Raw genomic sequence first — 23,137 nt, forward strand, 5'->3', positions numbered from 1 at the left:
ATAGAAACCATTACATATATAGGGGGAAAACGCTACTAATCTGGCGAAGGGCAAAATAGTCATTTGTAGCTATACAGACTAGTTATAAATATTTATTTATATATAATTTAAAAGTTGCAAGAATCAAGTATGTAGTAGTATTCTAAATGTGCAGGTGGATAAGCAACTACTCCCCAGTATTACAAGTCAAAAATATAAATATATTTTTGCATGAAGAATACATGCAAACGTGACTTGTATTGGGGCCCCTTCGCTCCTGTTCAAAAGCCTCGATTAAGCTAAATATCCAAAGATTATATAAAGTAGGTCAGTGTCATGCATTTGTGTCAACACTAATTAAAGGGCATATTAGTACTTGGAAAGGACTTTATTTTGTAGTCATAATTAAGTGGCTGCGTCTCCCTTACTCAATAACTTTGCTTTTAACTATTTTTTATTCTTAGCCCCACACCCTATAAAACCCTAACAACACAAGGGCCAAGAACCAAATCCAAACTCTCCAACACCCCTTTAGTTTCTTTTCCCTTCCGCAACAACACTCTTCACAATTCAAACACAGCCCAAGGTTTGTTAAACAAATTAACCAACTCCCAAAACCAACTTTTTCTTTTCTACAACAGTGGAGAAGCATTTGGAGTTGTTATTAATTGACCCTAACAATGCAAGTGAATTGTTATGGCTCTTGCAGGAGGTAGGAAGGGATCGATGGGGAGGGCGCCGTGCTGCGACGATGTCGGGCTAAAGAAGGGGCCGTGGACGCCGGAGGAGGATAAGTTGCTCACGGACTACATTCAGCAGAACGGCGACGGCTGCCTAAGCTCGCGGGCCTCAACAGGTGTGGCAAGAGCTGCCGCCTCCGGTGGACGAACTACCTCCGCCCTGACATCAAGAGGGGGAGGTTCTCCGAGGACGAAGAGAAGCTCATCATCCACTTACACTCGGTCCTCGGAAACAAGTATGTATATATATATACACACTCCATTATCCCTGTCAACTTTTGATCTTGTTAGCTTCCAAAGCATATACCAATCAGCAAAAATGTAACTCAAGTAGAGCTATACGTTTCAACAGTATTGATTTCTTGCAACAGATGCAGAAGTTTTAAATTAGAGTTTCTACTTTTACAACTTAAAAACATATTTCAACTTCCCTGACCTTCTAAGAGCTTCTCCTTTCTAGTTAGAGTGGAGAAGTTGTTCGAGAAGCTAGGCTAGAACCATTCTAAAAGTTTTTTGTTTCTAAAAATCTTCTCCTTAACTTTCAATAAGAACTAACTGATAGTTTTGTATTCGAAGGTGGTCATCGATCGCGACGAGGCTGCCAGGACGAACTGATAACGAGATCAAGAACTACTGGAACACGCACCTCAGAAAGAAGCTCCTCAACATGGGGATCGACCCGGTCACGCACAGGCCTAGGGCTGATCTTAATCTACTCGCGAGCCTTCCCAACTTGCTCACGGTGGCCAACCTCGGAAACAACCTAAGAAGCCACTGGGATATTAATGCTCTTAGACTTCAAGCTGATGCCGCAAACCTAGCGAAGCTGCAGGTGCTGCAGAGCCTTCTCCAAGTCTTAACTAACAATACTGCAACAAGTGCTCCAAACATGGACTTGCTTAGTCTCTTGGGCTCATCATCATCAACCTCTTTGAGGAACAAGCAGTTAAGTGATCTCCTCCAATTCAGAAGCCAATACGAGGGGATTCTCGGCAGCTCTCTTGGCCTCCAGAGCGCGATCACGGCATCTTCGAGCTTATCGAACCTAGAGCTGATGAACTCTCTTCACAACTTCCAAGGTTGCATGGAAACAAAGCCTATCAATATTGACGGCGGCGGCGACGACGCAGTCGCCGCTCCGATGGAGGGTTGTAGCTCAAGTGAGCTTGGATTGGAGAGTAACGCCGCAAGTACTAACACTAATCTTTGCTCACTACCTACTTCAAACTCTACACCTTCACTGGTCTCAGCTTCCCCAGAGAACTGCCCCCATGCCGACCCGATCAACGCGAACGACGGATCGATCAATTCCCCGACCTCGGCTCCCTTCGACGGATGGGAGAGCCTCAATCTCGATGACCTGAACATTGATCTTGGCTTGAAAGACATTCTAGAGTAAGCAACTTCATTGATACTTTAATTTCTATTTTGTTAGTACTATATATTTTTCATCGACAGGTTAGGTGTTTAGCCATTGAAACATGCATGCGTGTATATATTTACGATACGATCTCTTATTCCGCAGGCAGATGTCGTGGCTGAACACGCCGTTGAGCGCGGAGGGGAGCCATTAAATATTTCTCCATAGGAAGCAGCAAAAAGAAGAAAAAAATTGTATTCATGGATTGATTTGTTATACATTTAAGAATTAATTCAAAGTTAGTCATTAGTTAGTTGTTGTGAAGGAGATAATTTTAGTTATGTACAAAAAGAAAAAAGATCAAGTACACTTGTATGAGTATTTTCTTTTTCTTTTTCTTTTTCTTTTTCTTTGTCTTCTTTTGAAGGACATCCCATGTAATGATTTTCATATGGAATAAATTACTTTTTTAGTTCTTTCATCTCATGGTTACTTGTTTATGGTTAATTGTTTGACTTGTTGTTGTTCTTTTTTATATTTTTTTCAGCTACTAGTAAAGTTGATCATAGAAATTTCTACTAAATTTATGGCACTGTTACGCTATTTGTTGCTATGTATATATATATAGGCCATATATAGATATTCAAAAAAACCAAAGAAAAGTGATTTTTCGATTCACTTCTTGTTCTTTTACTCTTCAACTACGAGTAAAGTTGGTAGTAATACGATCCTCTGCTTATACGTACAAGTGACAATGTATTAGTAGTTACTACATGATTTACATTGCTATAGATACTATTGTGGTTGGTAATATGTGGGGCCTAGAAGTCAAAAATGGGTAAAGAAAATGTCATATTCTTTATTTGGTGCATATATAAGAGCTTAGATTTATATATACAACATGAAGTGCTCTAAAATAGGGTATATCCCTGTTTAATCAAAAAAAAAAAAAAAAAAAAAAAAAAAAAAAAAAAAACATGAAGTGCTCTTTCAAATCAAGGTTACTTGCTTGATGAGAATTGAACATATATATATTTAGTTTTAGTGTCCACATCAGAAGATGTTAATAAGGGGTAGGATTGGGTAGCTGAAACATTTGATAACGTAAACGGTATATTATTTGATTATTAGTTAGTTGGAGTTGGAGATGGCTTATGCAAGTGGAAATAGAAGGTGACAAAGACCCTGTTCCTGGAACTAGAAGCCTTAGGCCCTTAACTTGTGTGTTTGATGAGGAGTATGTAAGAGTTTGACCTTTGATAAGGGACAAGTCATCACCATATGCACCTGTTAAAAGGGGAACAGTTAGGAAAAGTTTTAACTATATATTTTTTATATATGTGTCTATCCAATGAGTTGGGGAACTTGTTTGGTACTTCTTTTTCTTCTTTTTTTTTTTTTGTTATAATGCAAAAGTGGAAGATCAGAAAATATATAAACACATGAAGTGTGGGGATAAATTATTATTGATTTGTGTTTTTTTTCTTTTTTGTTGGGGGGGTATTTTGGAACATAAGTCATATAATTAGTTAGTCATTAGGTGGACTCATTGCTTAAACCACAAGCCATTGACTGTTTGCAAATTAAACCTAACAGCCTTAGCCCCCCAAACCATAAGCCATCTCTCTCTCTCTCTCTCTCTCTCTCTCTCTCTCTCTCTCTCCTGTGTGTGTTACACAATATTCTCTCTCTCTCTCTCTCTCTCTCTCTCTCTCTCTCTCTCTGTTACACAATATTTGTGTGCATTGGCTTGTGTGTTTGTCTTTATGTGTGAACAGTGCTTTGCTTTCTAATTGGAGGGATTACTTTAATATTTAATACTAATTACTGGTTTAATTGGCAGTGTCATTAAACAAGCTGGGTAGAGATACAATACTCTAATAGCTACATAGACCTTCGCACTCGTAAGTCATTTTTAATAATAGAATTTCTGAATCAATAATTTATGTACTGTTAAATATAATTTAGAATATTTAAAGTATTTGAAAATCAAATTTTATAAACTCTAAAATTTTTATTAGGTTTATCAAGCAGATATAAAATAAATAGTCAAAATCAAATGACTCTTAAAAATAAGAGATTATTATCTTCAATTAAAGATTAGTGTTATTGATCTTGATTTAGATAGTAAATAAAAAAATTTTATTAAAAATTCAACAAATTCTAATCTTTTACACTATTAAATTAGAAAACACCCTATATATATCGACCGTAGAAATTGTCAATTTTGAGATTTTTTGATCGTATAAAAAAAAATCATAAAATTCGATTTGGAAAATGTCTAAATACTCTAAATTATATTTAATGGATTAAATAGTTAGTCTTGACTGTGTCGTACATTTGTTTTGCTTGTGATAATTTTTTCCTATTTGAAGTTTATTTAATAAAATATCTGAATTTTGTTACAATTCACCTGTAATAATAATTCAACATGCTATACAAATCTTGTGTGAGAATTAAATATGCACAGGCCCTCATCGTACAGGTCTAACCCTTTTTAAATTAAGAGTGTTGTTCATCGTCCTATATATATATAATATATATATATATATAAATATAATATAATTATATATATATATAGAGAGAGAGGGAGAGAGAGAGAGAGAGAGAGAGAAAGAGAGAGAGAGAAAGAGAGAGAGAGAGAGAGAGAGAGAGAGAGAGATTTTAGCTTTGAAAGGGAAAATTTTGATCGAATCAATTTATATATATTGTTATTATTACATGCATATTTAGTCCATATATAGCTAGATACCAAATGAAAATTAAAGTGATTACATGTCATGCCACCTGAAAGATAAAACAAACCACAGAATAGCATTCTCCATGCAAGATATATAGCTTTTCTATGACCACATGTCATGTGTATATTTACTCATGGTTCAAGTATCATTGCTTACATCAAGGGTTTGACCACTTGGTTTAATTTCCTCAGTATTTTCAAATGGACTTGATCTCCTCATTTATACACACCATCATCATCATCACTGTAGCTCACTTTGAGATGAAAGATAGGTTTAATATTGCTTTCTCAACACATAAAACCTTGTCCCACAAGGGATTGCATGATATTTAGTAGGTAAACTATGGACCTATAAGGAACAACCCCTTACCTACTCTCAGCAGAATATGTTGTGGTCTAACCTAAAGCTTCATTGTCATTGCATCATATGGGTATAAAGAAGGAAATGTTACTTCCACATCTATGTACTTTGTGTCAATTCCTAGTTACTTTCCTAATGTTGATCTAGAACAATCAATCAATCACCTTTGATCAATTCTAGCTCTATGTTAGTTTGCTTGAAGAGTACAACCATCAAATGACCACATGCTTTGATCACTATAATTCAGGACCAATTTTTTAACAAACCATAGTAATTTCATGATTTAAAACAACAAGAGTTTCTTACTATATTAATTTACTACACCATAGTTCAAACAAAAGGAGAGACTTTGGAAAGAATATGTTTTCAATGTCCTGATTAATTAACCTATGACCTTCTTTAGTGGAAGATCATGACCTTCGTTTAATTGAATATTAATCTCGGCGGCGTTCGAGGTTTTGGTATTGCTTCTATGGATTGAAATCCAAAAAAGGTGTTTCACATGTACACGCAGTAGAAGGAGATTAGGTTGAACAGTACTAATTTATGATAGCTACAATTGAACATGCATGGTTTTAGATGTGCTTACCATGAATGGTGTTTTCCTTGCAGTAATACAAATCAAATCCTTCTTCCTTAATCCTACTTAAGACAAATGGTACAAGATAAATTTTGTTTCGAAATAAGACAATATTTTAATTGTTGGTAAGGTGAAGTCGCCAAGGTTAAGTTAATGAAATTAGGCCGTTAATAGAAGTTGACTTACTTAAACTTCTCTTAATTATGCTACCATCACATATGGCCACATGCACGCACAGGAACGAGGAGAGGGGGGAGATCAAAATATTATTAATAAGTCAGCATAAATAATTTATTTAACTTTCCAAATTTGAATCATGATACCCGGCAAAGCAGCTAGCAACTCTTAGAACTAATAATAAATGAAAAAATACCTATAGACTATAATGTATACAATACCAACTCATCATGCATCAACAGTATCCTAAGATACCTTCCAAGGCTCTAAGTAAAATAATGATTTGATACTTGTGCTCTAATGATGCTAGATGATCTGAATCAATGATCCATACTGTTAGATATAATTTAGAGGCCAGCAACAAGGAGTCATTAATTGTTGTTTGTCTTGGGGCACCAAAAATATAAACACAAATTTTACTGCAAGCGCACAACAAGACGGATAAAATTAAGTGTAACTGTACTTAGTTTTCAATAAAGTGTATATAACTGGACAAAAATTAAACATAATTTTCATGATATTTTAATCTTCAGTAATATTTCTTTTTATTTTCAGATATCCACAATTAAACAATATACTTAAGAAACTAAAATATATATATATAAAAGAACTTCAGATAATATCAAATTCTCTTTTTTGGTTTTTTTGTCCTAATTCAGGTGCAGTGTCTAAATATTGTCATATATATTTGAAGAACCTTCTTTTTGGTCTGGGTTTCCTATTTATTTTTCTATGGGGTTAGATAAAAAAGATGAGGTATTACTGGTAGGAGAGAACACCAAAGAGCATTAATTCCACAACAAAATGCATTTCCTCATTTAACTCTCAAAACACCCTCTATAAGTGTTTAACTGTGTTTAGGTTTGAAGCCATATAATTAAATTTGGGCCGTCTATTTTTTTTAAAAAAAAAGAAAAGCCATTAATATGTAGGGCTATGAATCCTCAACCTCAACCTGCATCTTTTGCCTAATCTTTTATTTGTTAGGAAATTTCTATAGAAAGAAAATAATTAATCAGATTAAATAAACATTATTTGGTATAAAAGAAAACTATTAATAGATTTATATATGAATATTGTAACGCCCCAATAGTCCCACATCGAATGGAATACTGATTCCGATCAGTTTATATGAGGCCTAACGTTAGTAATAATAACTAGACTTAAACATTTTGATCCGGTGATTTGGGCCCAATAAGTTATTATTGCTGGCGGGTCGGTTCGTTACAATTAATCCTAAATCTTAAGCTGCATTTTGGAAAATTTAGAGGTTATTAATAGGTTTATGAATCCTCAACTTCAAGCCGTATTTTTGCTTAACTATTTAGATATTAGAAGCAATTTCTCTAGGAGGAAAAAAAAACATTAAACATCTTAACTTGTTGGGTCTACTTCACTAGCCTAAAATGTTATAGCCCAGCTTTAAATCCTATATATCAAGTATAATAGGGCTAAACATTTTAATGAGACTTAAGAAATTAAAAGGGTTAAAGATGCTAGAAATAGAGTAATTCTAGAATAGGTGACCCCTAGATCGATCCTTAATAGTATTGTCCAAATATTTTAGGTTACAAAAGATAATTATTAGGTCGTATAACTTCATACAGTCATCTACACTTTTCTTTTGCAGAGAATTTAATTAGAGGCCATAGAAAATAAATACTTGAGCTAACTAAACCCTTTTTTTATTTGTTTAAATATTTTTCTTGGAGAATTTAATCCTCAACCTCAAGCTGCAAATTCTTCTAATTTAATTGTTACCAATTTCTTAAAAAAAATGGAAAATCCTTTTTTTGGAAAAAAGATAATTATACGAGCTTTTCTTTTGTGGAGAAATTAGACGTCATAGAAAATAAATATTAGAGTTGTCTAAACATTTTTTTTCTGGCTTAAAAACGATAAAGATAATTATTAATAGGAACTTTGATTTTAAAAAATATAATTATTAATAGGAACTTTAGTTAAAAAAAATATAATTATTAAGAGTGTTATCTAAACTTTTGTTTTCTTATTTTTGGTGAAAAAAAATTATTATCAACAGGGTTGTACAAACTTTTCTTTTGTGGAGAATTTAGAGGTCATAGAAAATAAATATTTGGGTTGTCTAAACTTTTTTTTAGGCTTAAAAAAGGTAAAGATAATTATTAATAACTTTGGTTTAAAAAAGATAATTATTAATAGGGTTATCTAAACTTTTATTATTATTATTTTGGAGAATTTAGAGGTGCCATAAAAAAATAAGGGTTAATTTCATACAAGCTCATGTAAAAATATCAAATAATAGATAAATTCCTACAAAAATTAAATGATCAAATTTATCCCTTCGAAAATTCTTTGGTTTATGAATATATCCTTCCAAAAGTTCAAGTTCATTCATATATGTCCCTACTGTTTGATTCACCGTTAGTTCTTTAATAGTGAGTGTGTAAATTTACTAATTTACTTTTACAAATTTGGCGCTACAAATTAAAAACTATCTTTTTTTTTCTTTCTATCACCAACTTCACTGTAGCATGTGCAGCGCACCTCATTTTTACCGCGACCGAAAGCCTTGCCTTCGACTTTGACGTCGCCGTCGCAATAGGTCTCGCCATTACCATAGATAAAGAGGAGAGGATGAGAAAAATTAAGGTACTCAATATTGGAGTACAAATTATATATATAAGGGTAAAAAGATTGTTTTACTCCTTAACTACTTGTAGGTAGCTTTTTTAACTCATGATTATCTAAATTTTAATAACAAAAGATATATTTGCAAACTGAAGAACTTTTAGAGGGATAAATTTAATAACTTAAGTTTAATAAGGATATAATTGCTATTTGATACTTTTGTAGAGAATTTAGAGGCCATAGAAAATAAATATTTAGGTTGTCTAAACTTTTTTTGGGGCTTAAAAAATATAAAAATAATTATTAGTAACTTTGGTTTAAAAAAGATAATTATTAATAGGGTTATCTAAACTATTTTTTTTATTATTTTGGAGAATTTAGAGGTGCCGTAAAAAAATAAGGGCTAATTTTATACAGGTCCATGTAAAATTATCAAATAATAGATAAATTCTTACAAAAATTAAATGATCAAATTTATCTCTTCGAAAATTCTTTGGTTTACAAATATATCCCTTCAAAAGTTCTAGTTCATTCATATACGTCTCTACTGTTTAATACACCTGGTTGAGTGCATAAACTGACTAGTTTACTTTTACAAATTTGGCGCTACAAAAAACTATCTTTTTTATCTCTCCCTCACCAACTTCGCCGCAGCATGTGCAGCATATCTTATTTTTACTGCGATCGAAAGTCTCGCCTTCGACGTCGTCGCCACGATAGGTCTCACCGTTACCACAGATAAAAGTGAGAGGGTGAGAAAAATTACGGTACTCAACATTGGAATACAAATTATATATATAATGAGTAAGAAGATTATTTTACTCCTTAACTACTTATAGGTAGCTTTTTAGGTCATGATTATCTAAATTTTAATAACAAAAGATATATTTGCAGACCGAAAGACTTTTAGAGGGATAATTTAATAACTTAAGTTTAATAAGGATATAATTGCTATTTGATACTTTTGGAGGGAGCCGTATACAATTATCCCAAAAAAATAAGAAAAAAATTTGGGGTGAGAGAGGCTCGAACTCTCGACCTCAGGATAACTCTGCAAAGCTATGAGACCTACGCGCTAGCCAACTGCGCCACCACCCCTTTTGTTTAAATTAAGAAATAATTTAATTTATTGTGTATCAAAAATAGAATATTTAAATTTGTATTTTGTTTTAAGTCATTTTCACTGTTTATAAAGGTTATTTTAGTTAATATTACCAATGGTGCGTAATAATATAGATCTTGTCTCACATTAGATGCATCAATGCATCATGCATGTAAAGCACTAATTAATTATTAGCATTTATGTATGGGACTAGCATGTTGGAGTGAGTAAGTTTAATGTTCATGCATTATTAATTAATTCACATGGTGTTACTCATTTTATCATATATGTTATCTTTTGATAAGTTGGAGCACTACTTAATTAAAGAACATGAAAAGTAGTAATGGTGTATATAATCAATTATTACTCTTCATGCTTCGGAAATCCCACATGGATAAAGTTCGAACTCTCGCATGCGTGTCTCATAAAAGAATTAGAAGAGATCGCCTGACTCGAACTCAAGACCCTCTACTCTGATACCATATGAAACAACTGTTGTACTCTAAAAACTTAAACTATTAAAAAATGGTGTTTATATATTTTTATATTTAACATAAATTAATGGTTCTTCATTTACCCCATTATTATTATTCACATAATTTTATACTTCATCTGAATATGGGAATAAGTTATCCAATAATATCATATTTGATATCAAAATTTTCTATTATGATTTGGGGCTAGAATAAACTATAATTAAATTTCTCGAATGGAATAGCATATTCGGCCTTTAAATTATTTTTTATCAGAATAAGATGAAACACCTCGTATGTGAAATATATTATCTTATCAAATTAAGGAAAAAACAAGATTTTCAAGGAACGGAAACCAAACTCCTACTTTTCAATTACACAACAAAATTCTCATTTCAAATAACTTTTACACACCTCATCACGAAATTAAAGAGATAATTGATCAACTCATAGCACAAATAAATCGAAATCTTAATATAAGTTCATTAAAACAATCCAATACATATATACATATCAAATGATCAAGTACTTTAAGATCGCCTTCCAATTAGGAGATCCGATACATTTCAAATCAAATGAGGTCGGATTAGATCGAATCAAATTTACATTTATTTATTCTTTTTCTCTATCAATGTGCCTCAAATCCAACTTTTTTTTTTTTTTACTTGTCATCATATTGAAATTAAAGAGAATTAATGATCAAGTCATAGTACTACAAATTGAAATCTTAATGTAAGTTCAATAATACAATCCAATACATACATGCATTTCAAATGACCAAGTACCATTTCAGCATTTCTCTCACTCTCTACATCCTCTTCGGGACCGCCTCGCGGTTGCGTAGATCCTCGAAGCTCCAATCCCTTCGAACCCCGCCGCTTCGCATCAACCGAGGCCCGCCCTCGGCGTCCCTCGACGTGGGGCTATCGACTCTCTCTATCTTTCGATGCTTATTCCCCTTCCCCTTGCTGTATCGTGCCAATTCGATAGACCCTTCACGTAATTGCGAGTAGGGGGGTGGCGGTAGTTCGTCCGACCAACTCCGTTTGATCCCGCAGCACCGCACGGTTCGCGGGCTTTTGTAAGGGTCGCAATCCAAGTCCGATTCGCCGCCCCTCGACATCACATTACATGTTAAGCATGACATGCTCATGTTGATGACCCAGTAGGAGTCTCCTACATTTGAAATAAAAGGAATGTAGATTGGAATGGATTCAATTGAAATGAATTGGATTGAGTTGGTTTTGAGAGGGGGAGGTTTATGTATGTATATATGGTGGTTGAGATGAGGAAATTAAAGGAGAATGCCTAGGGAATGGAGTTGTCATTGAGTTATTTTCAGTTTGATTTATCCTTAATTGGTTAATCTTTAGTGGGGCTTTATTGTGTTTGCTCCTAAATTAGGGGCAAGTTATGCTAAGATTAGGCTTGTGGTTGGCCTATTCAATTTTAAGGCACAAATCCTCCACCAATAATGTGCTTGGTACTAAATATACACTTGCTAATATGGTTTCCTCAAAAAATTTGTTTGCTAGGCCTAAATTGCTTTAATAAAGGGTTGTTTTGTTGCATGTAGTTATAAATACAATACCAATAGAGATCGATGCATGTAATTGAAAATGCAGCATATACACTTGCATTTAACTCGTTTGAGGTATGTAGTTGAGAGTATTGCAAGTACAAAAATTATATTTGGTTGCTCCCACGCAGTTAGAAGCTACATTTTCTAATCTTAACATTTCGTATGCAAAACAGTAAAAATTTTTTATTTTTTGTTTATGAGATGAGTGGATTGGTAAGATTATAGAATTACTTTCTCCACGTATTGCATTTGAAGAGAGAGAAATGTAGCATGTGGGCCTCGATAAGCAGCTCCAACTATAGAACTAAAACAAATCAAATTGATTATTTTGGCTACATTACAACTTAAAATGTAGGGAATTTTTGGAGGGGTTTAATTTCATATACCGTAGTTAATGGAATCAATAAAAAACAATCTAGTTGGTCTATTCTAGTACGCACAAACATACAAGAATAAACCTTTCTTTCCCACATCATCTCAATATGCAGATATCATACTGTTATTATCATTCAAAAATCTCTCTTTTTTTTGGACTCTTTATTACTAAGCATTACTCGGTAGACAAATCCTACATTATTATTTCATATATAAACAACAACACCCAAATAAAAACTTCATTATATTCATAGTAGTTGAAAAATAATAACTTCGTTCCTTCGACCACATTCCAGGATAGAATTACGCTATTGCCACTGACTAAACAGGCCACTGTTCGTCTCGGTACAACCACAATATTTCAAATTGGTATGATAACAACATCGATGTATTGTTAATAGTATTAAAAGTGTTGTTTTTTTTTTTTTTCGATGCATAAATCATATAAATCTAAGCTCGAGTTAGTCAACATAAAGAACAATCATAAGCAACACTCAATTCTATCAAACAAAAACAAAAGGGCCAAAAAACATTAACCAACAAATGAAAGCTCCCCAAAACATTTAATCGGATCATTTGCTTCTCACTAAATCTTGCAAAGAGTCAAAAATAATAACATCGACATTACATATTTACAACCTCAGCTACAAGCATTAGGTACCGATTGTGATGAGAAACAACTTCAATAATGTAGACAACGCATTGTGCTTAAAACTAATTCAATTAGCGAAGAAGAAACGATAAACACCCAGGATACAACAAAAAGGCCCGGTATCAACCACGGATGTGTCGGGTCCTCTCTCTACCTCTTACAAGCTGCACAAATAATTGAACCACACGGAAAACAAGTTGCTTCTGGAAGCGGCGCTTCACGATTGGACGTTCGCTTTGTTCCCTGCGAGGATGAGGGAGATCTCCAGCCCACGGCTGAATGCTTGGTTGAACAGAAGGCGGGACTGGAAGGTGGACACGAAAGGGAACCACGAGAGCACCGCCACTGGGATGAAGATAAGTATGCCCATTCCCGCGTCATACAGACGAGCAATCTCGCGTAGCGAGTCCCACAGGCCCAGCCGTTTCACCACGCTTCTCCATGTGATTGCTATCTGTTAAGATTGTAGAAATGTTTTTTTTTTTTTTGGGGTAAATAGGAAAGTTAGCTTCGAGTTGCACAAAAAAAGTGATAAATATGAATGAGGTCTGTTGGAGATTGCATTAGGGTAAGAGAAAAGAGAGGCTATTATGTTCAATAACAGGAATATTAAACACAACAAACGAGAACATGTTTAGTATATGATACATACAATACATACAGGAACTCGAGATCAGTCATTAAAGCATAGTTAAGAAAATACTAGTACAACAGGGTGCTAAGTACATATAAACATCAATAAATGACCTGCTCAGTAGGGGTGTTCGTGTGAACTGAAAAAAAAACCAAATACCAACCTGAACAGAACCGGAACCAAACCGATAAAACAGCTTTTCTTTTTTGTTTTTTTTTTTTCAGATCCAGTTTGGATCCTGTTCGGTTCCAGTTTTCACTTTTCACTTTTCAAGGAGCCTCTCACTTTTCAAAATTGCACACCTCTCACGTCTTCTCCCTTGACTCACCCTGTTTCTCCACTGGCAGCTCTCCCACCAAACCCTCTCAAGCTATCCGCTCCCACTTCTACTGTCACCCTAAACACTCTGCAGCTTCCCCCACTCACTTCCACCCTAGCTTGCAGCCGCCTACCGGCACTCTAGTGCCACCTCTCAAAGTCTCTCTCTTAGATCTTCACCATCGCCCTCTCTTCGCTGCTGTCGTCAATGATAAACTAAACCGCAAAACTAGTTCTCCATAAAACCGGTTTCGGGGCCGGTTTTTAAGTTTGACAGAACCAGTTAAAACCAGTTCAGGACAGAAGTTTTGTGGTCAGTCCAGTTAATAGGACATTTCCACCCCCACTGTTCAGAATGTGATAGATATTTTTTTATATCCGTAATAGAAAACTGAATGTGAGCCTAGATATAGGACCAACTGAAATCAAGATGACATGATATGTAAAAGCCTTGTCTCATATGAGAATAATTAAGGTTTACACAAAGAAACTATAGTTATGAGATGCTTCACTACATTAATAAGAATGTTGCATCAGAAAGAAACTCAATGACAAGCTTGCTATCATAGTGAAAAAGAAAAAGTCACAGACAGAGAACACACAGGCAGTTTTAGGTAATGACTAAGTTTTGTAGAAATGTGATAGAGTGCGCAATAAGAAACATCGTGCATTACCACTTAACGACAATAAATACATCAGAAAAAGAATCAAAATTCTGATAAGAATTATAATATCTTAGTTGTTACGGGATTGTTGAGGCTATCAAAATAAACAGGAGGCAGTTGGACAAAAATGAGCAGATTAATGGCAAGCAGGTTTAGCTTTCCTCAATTATGTTTCAAGTTAAAAGTTTGCAATTAAATGTTTAAGCTATCGATAACATGAAACAACTAAGGAATAAAAATGAGGAACTTACAGACAACACAGCCCATCCAGTTGCAATAAAACCCAGAACACTAGCAAATAAATCGGCAATTGTCAACGCAGTGAATATGACAGCAAGGATGATAAAGACAATGGACCCTATGGCTGTTGCACCCTGAATAAACCGTATAGTAAGCTGAACATGGATCTTTCCAGGGGTGAAGGTGAAAACCTGCAACATCATGTTAAACAGAGATGATTAGCAAAAAGAAGTGGGAAAAAAATATCAAGGATTTTTTTATTTTTTTTTTTTTTGTTTGCAGGAATAATTGGAGCACAAAGAGGGAAAGGTGGGAAATAATCAAAGATAACAAACCTTGAATACCAGTACAATGACAAGGAGGACAATCCACGAGAAACCATAAAGCTGCAGAGAAAAGAAAAAAATGTTAATTTGTCTGAGAACAATATAGAGTTGTTATGTACAAATATAAAAAGCAAAAATATATAATTTTTGATAACCTAAATAAATATATTGCAGGTCATTGAGAATTTTTTATTTAATGAATATAAAGATGACTTACTCCAAGGGAAGTATTATGTCCAGTAAGATGTAGCTTGTATACAATGCCATACTGAAATATTAAAAACCGTAAGGACAAGATCGTCTCCAGGATGCGTCCCCTCCACGTATGGATATGAGCCTGCAAATATGCATACCAATGTAAGAAGAACAGAAAAGGTAATGCATTTGACTTAATTTAAACTTTTTCCTTTTGTTCAAGATAAATAATGATTTGTTACTCCCTGTAAAAGAACACATAACAATTACGAATATATAACAAAACATTATTTCTTTGGTGATTTAACTAGAAAAAGAACAAGAACCTGAGGGGGAGGAACAATACAGAATGATTATAATAATTCTTGGGTGCAAACAATGAGAAAAAGATAGGATAACCCACTTAATAGCAATATATCACCAAAGAAGATGACTTCAAGCAGAATGGAGTTAGATGTAAATTGAAAGACCTTTCTTATGCGTCCTCGTTGCGCTAACCCAAAATTTCAAAATGAAGGTGAAAGTAGATTCATAACCATTTCTGCCGTCATTGAAATTATCTTCAGCCAAAAAACCATTTATCAAAATTTTTTATCCAACAACAAAATGAAATAACCAAGAAGCAAAAAATTCATGCAGAGGTGCAATACTATGCGGGCAATAATCAAGTTCACCTCGTACAAGCACTGATAATGAGACAAACAAACGAGAAAGACATCATGCACTTCAACATACGGAAATATAGATTCTCACCTGCTCCTCATCCCACCACGATTCCCAACTCTGTTCTCCTTTAACACCAACACCGCCTTTATAGAAAAGCCAACTAGTCCAGTTATCATAATCATCAACAGTCCTTGTGATTGCACATCAAATCAAAAAAAGAAAAAAGAGAGAATGTCAATACCAATAGTCAATAACAATAGTATATGCAAACAACAGAGCTAAAAGTGCAGTGCTTTAAAGGTGCTATAAAAGTTTATACAGTCATGACCAATATCATCTGCTTTTGACTACTGCTAGAAGCACTGCACTAGGCGTTGATCCTCGCTGAAGAGCCTAGGAACTAGCTGTCTAATTTGCTGTTATAACGATCATACTGAGCAATCTTTAAACCCTAATCGAACACCCTTTAGTAAGGTGGTTTCAGAATTTAAAGGTCATATAAGACATAACAGAATAGAACACGGTCCTCCCAAAAATTAGTATAATCACATTTGTTAATTTTACTTATGATAGAAAAGTAAGGTGTTAATATTTGTCCTCCTTCAATAATATGATTTAAAAGCTTGCTGCCTGAGTTATAGGGCTTCTGCCTATAGGTAATAGATATAGATTTTAGGGTCCATCCGCCTGTGATTGCCTGATCCCTTCAACAACCTTGTCTACTGATCACAAATTAAGACTGAGATTTGCAGCAGACTGATAATCGGTAATAACTTTTCTTTACCCAAAATATGTCAAATTATCCACCCTTTTAAGTCAACACTTAATCATGGGGTATCTAGCAAAATGTCCTGCAGTATGCAAGTAGTTAGCATGCCCATAGTCCCATACTGTACTTAGCTACCTTGAGAGCTTTAACAAGAAGTCAACCGGTAATCCATTTGAGAAGTTTGATGAAAAAATGTGTACTTTTACCAACAGACTTACTTCTGCCACTCAAACCCAGAGGGGTTAAAAATGTATGGTGCGAAAAGCCATGATATGACCAGAAACCAACTACTGATAGTGACGAGGATAAACGTAGATGCACCACCATCGGTGTAACCATATGCTATGTAAACAATGAGGAGGATTGTAACCTCAAAACTGCAAAAATAAAAGTTTCTTAAGAGGCAAGCCCAAAGGAGTAATTCAAAAGAAAAGTAGAAAACTAGTCAAAATTTTTAAACAGTATTCAATCTTACGCTTTAACAAAGTGGCTTCTGGAGTAAAGTCGATAATTTTCTGCAAATGGAATGTGACGAACAACAAACCCTCTGCCAGTAGCTCGATACTGCAAATGTGTATGAACTATGTTACATAAACATGCATGAATAAGAAATGATGAAATTTTAATCATCTTTACTCATAATATTCACATACTTTAGCACCACCATGGAGGATTGTTCTCCCAAAATAATGAGTTCTGGTTCCAAGAGAGAATGTAAAGAAGACAGAGCACAGCTGGAGCTGCATGGTAACAAAACTAAAAACAGCCTGCATAGGACATAATAAAGCATATTCAGAGGTTGGTTAGTAACCAACATTGTTAGAAAAGAACCACAAGTTCAGAAAAGGATAAGAAAGAATATTTGAATAAATAAACCTGTTCCAAAGTGCAGAGTACATTAAAGAAATACACAAATAAAGACGTAGCACAAGCTAATAATATGTGAGAGAATTCGATAAGTGTTTGTCCATCACATTAATCTTGTTCATGAGAGAATTTAGATAAAAGATACACATATTTGACAACCACTATACAATCCGGAAAATGCATTTTTGCATTTAGCACCTAATAACCAAATGGCCCACAGTGGAAGTTGACCACCGAACAAGAGCTGCTATATGAATAAATCAGTGAGAATAACATATAAAAATGGTTTTGGCAGAATTTTACCAGCTAACATATACGAACAGACAACTTTACAAATCAATAAAATGACAATAGGAAATATTAAAGGAAACTATGCATACATATATATATACACACACATATATACACACTCTTATGAGCACAGGGGCCTTCGGCTCATAAGTCAATTTTTATGATGGACCTTCCGATTCGACGATCTATACCGTTAAATATGATCTAGAGCATTTGAAGTATCTAAAAACCAAAATTCATAATTTTTCAAATTTACAATTAAGTCCATCAAGCAGGTATAAAGTAAACGATCAAAATCAAATGACCTTCTAAAATAGATGATTGGATTGTTGAATTCAAGATCGGAGTAATTGATCTTGATCTAAATAGTGAATAAAATTTTTCACCAAAATTTCAACTGATTCCGATTCTTCGACATCGTTAAAAAAGGAATCGCCCCATAAAGGCCATTAAAATTGTCAATGCTTGAGGCCTTTTGATCATAAGGTATATGATGTCAAAATATTATGAAATTTTGTTTTTAGAATGTTCAAATGCTAATTATATTTAACAGTATAGATTAACGATTCGGAAGCTCTATCATTGAAAACGACTAATAAGTACGAAAACAATCTTGCTCATAATAGTATAGTAGCCAGACTCTCTCTCTCTACATATATACATATATACACATACGCACACACATATATATATAGAGAGAGAGAGAGCAAGACTGAAGCGCATTTAGAAGGACGTAGACATCCGTGCTATCAAATCGTTTTCGATGATGAGACTTCCAAAGCGATGATACACACACACACACACACACACACACACACAGAGAGAGAGAGAGAGAGAGAGAGAGCAAGGCTAGAGTGCTTTTAAAAAGATGAAGGCGTTTGTGCTATCAAGTCGTTTTCAATGATGGGGCTTCCGAATCGACGATAGACACTATTAGACTTTATCTAGAGTATTTGAAGTACTTAGAAAATAAATTTCCCATTTTTCGATATCATTTACCCGCAGTTCGAAGGGGCACAAAAATAACAATTTATTGGTCGAGATGAGCCATTTGCAAGTTAATGATGTAGAAATATCCAAATCACATGAAATTTTGATAGAAAATTTTTTTATCCTATGTAAAATTTTTTATCTTTCATCTAAAATTTTCTTGTCATATCATCACTTTTTGTAAGATTTTTATTTTCAACCATTGATTTTACGCCCATCTAATCGCTTGGTAAATGATACTGAAAAATCACAAATTTTGTTTTAGAAGCATTTCCAATAGTCTAGATGTTTAACGGAATCGATCGTCGATTCAGATCTCCAATCATCGGAAACGGTTTAATAGCACAGAGGCCACCGTGCTTCTATAGGCACACAAGCCAGACTCTATACATACATACATACATATATATATATATATACATATATATATATATATATATATATATATGTATATATAAAGAATTCAGAAAGTGGTGGTAAGGGAGCTCTGCAAGGAACCTTGGAGATTTTCATGGTAGTAAAGAAAAGATTAGGGTTTTACGTGAATACAGTTAAAAGAAGAAACTATTGAATCTCAGCATACATGAAAAGGAATATGGTACCCAAATGGAACTATGAGAAATTGACAATTGTTTTTATATATGGGTAAAATTCCACCAACCTATAGATATTACAGGGGCTAATTACTCAGTTCAAATTTACTGAAGGAGAAAATTTCCACAAAAGATCATCAGTGAAGGATAAGTTAAAGAAAGCACACTTCTCGAGAAAGGAATGGTTATTAGGTTTAATATAGAAAATAGAGGAGCAAACCTGCATTAGTCCTTGTTCCAGTATGAAACCAATTATCATTGGTACAGCTGTAAAAATACCAATCTGAACCAAAAATTGAGCATTCAAAGCAGCATCAAGTGCAGTGTTTCCCAGCAATCTTGCTTTGCGAGCTATTGCTGAGTCGATTCCAGAGAGCGCCTGGAAATTCGAAAACATCAGAAGTTTACATTGATAGGCAAAATAACACAACAGTTGTTCAAAACTGAGATTAATCTTCATCAGCAGGTTCTTGACAATCACTATATAAATACAAATTTTGAGTAAGACTAACAACGTCCTACTGAAATACCATGAAGGCTTACCAGGTATACCCGTCCATATAAGAAGATGTACACAGTAAGAACAGTCATCTGCATATGAATTCATTAATCATAAGTTATCCAATAACTACAATCACACAGACACATGTACACATGTACACATACACAAAGAAAGGGAGGGGGTGTGGCTGAGTATTACCATTGTGCACACATAATAACCAACAGTAGTGAAGAAGAAGGATAACATTCTAAAGAAGTCAAAAAGATGCCCAAGACGATATACGTCTCGACTTAGGACTTGCTCTCCATTGCCACCAGCCACTTTCCCTTCAAAAAGAGCAATCTGGTTCAAACCTACATCTCTGCCTTTTCCAACCTTCAAATTAAAAAAAAGGGTAACATCTGCATTAAATCTTGCACATAGATACTCAAAAAATTTTACAAAAAAAATCCAAATAAAGAAAACCTGAATATATTCATGGTGTGTGATATTTCCTTGCCGCAATGTCGAATTGAATCCTGCAAAATTTTCAAATTTAAGCATACTTGTGCCATAGCGCTAACATATATTTAACAATACTACCCTTTTTTTTAATTTTGCATGAGACCAATCAAAGTAAATAGTTAGAACTGTGGGCACAGTTGATGCTATTGTAGTTGTACTAACAAGTTTACCCCTGATTATCTATGACTTACAAAACTCAATTCCTCAGCTTTTCACTATTTTATGTTGCCAGCAAAATGGTTACACTGCAATATAGTTGCATACATGATATTATTTCCTTTTAGCATACATGATAACCATTTAGATCATCTGGCACACACTAGCTATCTTATTTCTGATAAAATACTTCTCAAACCTTGACCACCAAGTACGACAATTACCTAACGCCCCAAATATTTTGTTGAGAACATAGCAACCTTCCAATGAAATGACTAAGATTATGCAGCGTAAATGACAAAAACAATCATCATAGAGCATTACCACACCACTTTCATAGTACCTGCATATATGTCTTCACTTATATTGATAACACGAGATGCTTTGCTTACACCACCTCTTGTTATGTGGAATATCCTATCGAAAACATCGGGATGCCCATAATGCATACGAACCCTGTAAAAAGAACAGCAAACATTGATTGATTATCATGACATGAAACCACATAGAAATTATGCTGCTGATTATTAGAGGATCCAGAGATTAAAAAATGACTCACTTCAGGGGATATGCCAGAACACGTTGTCCCAAGGTAACAAAGCTAGTTTCTTGATTCGACATAAACCAAGCTAAAGATGAAACACTACAAACAGAAAAAAAGAAATTGAGAAAAAGAAGAACAAATTGTTTAAAGAAACAAAACAAAACTCAAGATTTAACGAAAACTCTCAATATACGAGGGATAACCTTCCGGTAAAGACATGCTCACGGACACCAAGAATAGTAGGAGGTCGAAGGCCATGATTTGCCCGAAATTCATCAAGTAAATTTCTCATTTTCATTGCCTCCTCAAGGTAGTTGTCCTATAAGACAGGAAAAAGATACAAAAAAGATTGAAAATTATATATACAACCAGCACAAAATATACAAAAAGCCAACTAAAAGAAAGAATTTCAGGATGGAGTGTAGTAGAGATCCACAAGCAAGTAAAAATAGAAACAAAAGACTTCACATAACAAAGTTAAAGTCGTCCTGCAGAACACATTTACTTTGTAGTATAAATACAATATACTTGTAACCTGTGTTAAACTTAATAAGCATAAATCTAGTATCATTGTATAGGCATATCAATATATATATCGATGAAGAAAATAATTTAAAATGTTACTGTACATGGACAAGAATGTTTTCATATATGACAATGTGGAAGCACAAAATCATTTGAACAATTCAAACAGAGAACATTAAGAAAAAGACATGAAAAGTAACCTGATTCATGTCGATAGTCTGTACAGCATCACCACGGGTGAAAATTATAGCATGGTTTTGATTCTCAGGTTTCCCTTCTCCAAGCTTAGGGTTTCCAGGAAGCTTAATAGAATATATTTCCTATATAAATGGAAAAGAAAAAGAAAAAACATGTAGAAAGAAAATGAAATAGCGATTAAAATAGCAGAAGAGAAAATTTCAAAAGCAGTGATTACAACACCCCAGTTGAATTAGAAGACTATTCTGATCAAACCATCCAACAGCAGGACAAGTATTGCAAACGGCCGGGGGGGGGCGGGCGTTGGAGGGAGGGAATTATTGGCCATTTGATGAAGTTGCCAATGACTACCATGATATACACTTAAGGAACATGTTTCTGGTTTCAATAAATGGGAACTTAAGTTTCATTGTTGACACTTGACAATTTTATCACTCCTGTTGGCTTATATACTAAAACTGTGTTCCTCTTTTAACAATTTAATTAGCTAAATTATAAATTTACACCTTTTGTTGGGTTTGCAAGTTCTAGTCTACCTTCTAGGGACATTGATCTTTGAGCATTCACCTCAGTACCAAACATCTATGGTTTACAGCCAAATATTATTTATTCATCAAAAAAAAAAAAAAAACTAAAGTCGATACAAATTGGAGCAAAATAGCATGTTAAAAACAAACGACTTTTTACTGTGTGTTTGTTTGATTAGCTCAAAATTTTTATATAACTGACAGCCAAGGAACAAAAACACTTAAGACGTTCCACAAATCCTATATGGCTAGATGCTACATTGAACCAGATAAACTAGAGGAAACCAACAAAGTAAACTATCATCAAGAGTGCATGAATTAACATTCAATTACTACTAAATTAGATATTTAATTTGATGCGTTATAAAGTTTAAAATATGACAAATATCGAGGGTTGAAACTAGATCGTATTAAATTACTGGAGTTGGCACGATCCAACAAAGATCAGCGGCAAACAAGAAAATTTATATTAAATATTGACAGAATAAATTTCCAAAACAGCACCAACCTGATCCTTTCCATGAACATCAGCTTTCAATAGCTTTGAGTAGTATTCTTTTAATGGTTTGCCATCACTAGATACAGTTTCTTCCTCGTGTATGAAAGCAACACGAAGTGCCTCATTCCTGCATAGCACAACAAGAAAATAAAATAAAATATCACTCTTATACGGCAGAAGAATGGTAAAAAAATGTTTATGTTCTAGGATATAGGGACTAAAACCCAAAAAAAAAAAAAAAAAAATCAAAATCAAAATCAACCTGTACTCAAAACTTGAAGTACAAAAGGCATTTAGCAAATAAAGCTAGCATATGCTCACAGAGGAAAAAGCTGCACAGAGTAAGAAGTTCAAAATTTATGATCACACATCTTTTTACTGAATAAATAACCAAACA

General features: G+C 34.1%; 1 protein-coding gene, 1 non-coding gene and 1 pseudogene across 2 annotated transcripts in view; 1 reads left to right on the plus strand and 2 right to left on the minus strand.

Annotated features, from left to right (window-relative positions):
* LOC109727258 lies at positions 490-2,320 on the plus strand (annotated as a pseudogene).
* Positions 9,559-9,645, minus strand: TRNAM-CAU. Its single transcript is given in 2 exon segments — positions 9,559-9,594; positions 9,608-9,645. It is a non-coding gene; the product is annotated as a tRNA-Met (tRNA).
* Positions 12,612-23,137, minus strand: part of LOC109727259 (callose synthase 10) — a 39,355-nt gene continuing 28,829 nt past the window's right edge. The window contains exons 35-51 of the mRNA XM_020257299.1: positions 22,750-22,867; positions 21,717-21,836; positions 21,195-21,310; positions 21,007-21,090; positions 20,791-20,903; positions 20,253-20,305; positions 19,986-20,162; positions 19,829-19,876; positions 19,506-19,664; positions 17,198-17,311; positions 17,020-17,108; positions 16,763-16,921; positions 15,863-15,965; positions 15,132-15,251; positions 14,924-14,974; positions 14,600-14,779; positions 12,612-13,185 (exon numbers count right to left, since the gene is read on the minus strand). Of these exons, the coding sequence (XP_020112888.1) occupies positions 12,949-13,185; positions 14,600-14,779; positions 14,924-14,974; positions 15,132-15,251; positions 15,863-15,965; positions 16,763-16,921; positions 17,020-17,108; positions 17,198-17,311; positions 19,506-19,664; positions 19,829-19,876; positions 19,986-20,162; positions 20,253-20,305; positions 20,791-20,903; positions 21,007-21,090; positions 21,195-21,310; positions 21,717-21,836; positions 22,750-22,867 (2,041 nt within the window). The 3' untranslated portion in view covers positions 12,612-12,948. The remainder of the gene's footprint in view (positions 13,186-14,599; positions 14,780-14,923; positions 14,975-15,131; positions 15,252-15,862; positions 15,966-16,762; positions 16,922-17,019; positions 17,109-17,197; positions 17,312-19,505; positions 19,665-19,828; positions 19,877-19,985; positions 20,163-20,252; positions 20,306-20,790; positions 20,904-21,006; positions 21,091-21,194; positions 21,311-21,716; positions 21,837-22,749; positions 22,868-23,137) is intronic.

Source organism: Ananas comosus, linkage group 22 (genome assembly GCF_001540865.1).
Source record: "Ananas comosus cultivar F153 linkage group 22, ASM154086v1, whole genome shotgun sequence".
In the NCBI taxonomy this organism is placed as follows: Eukaryota; Viridiplantae; Streptophyta; class Magnoliopsida; order Poales; family Bromeliaceae; genus Ananas; species Ananas comosus.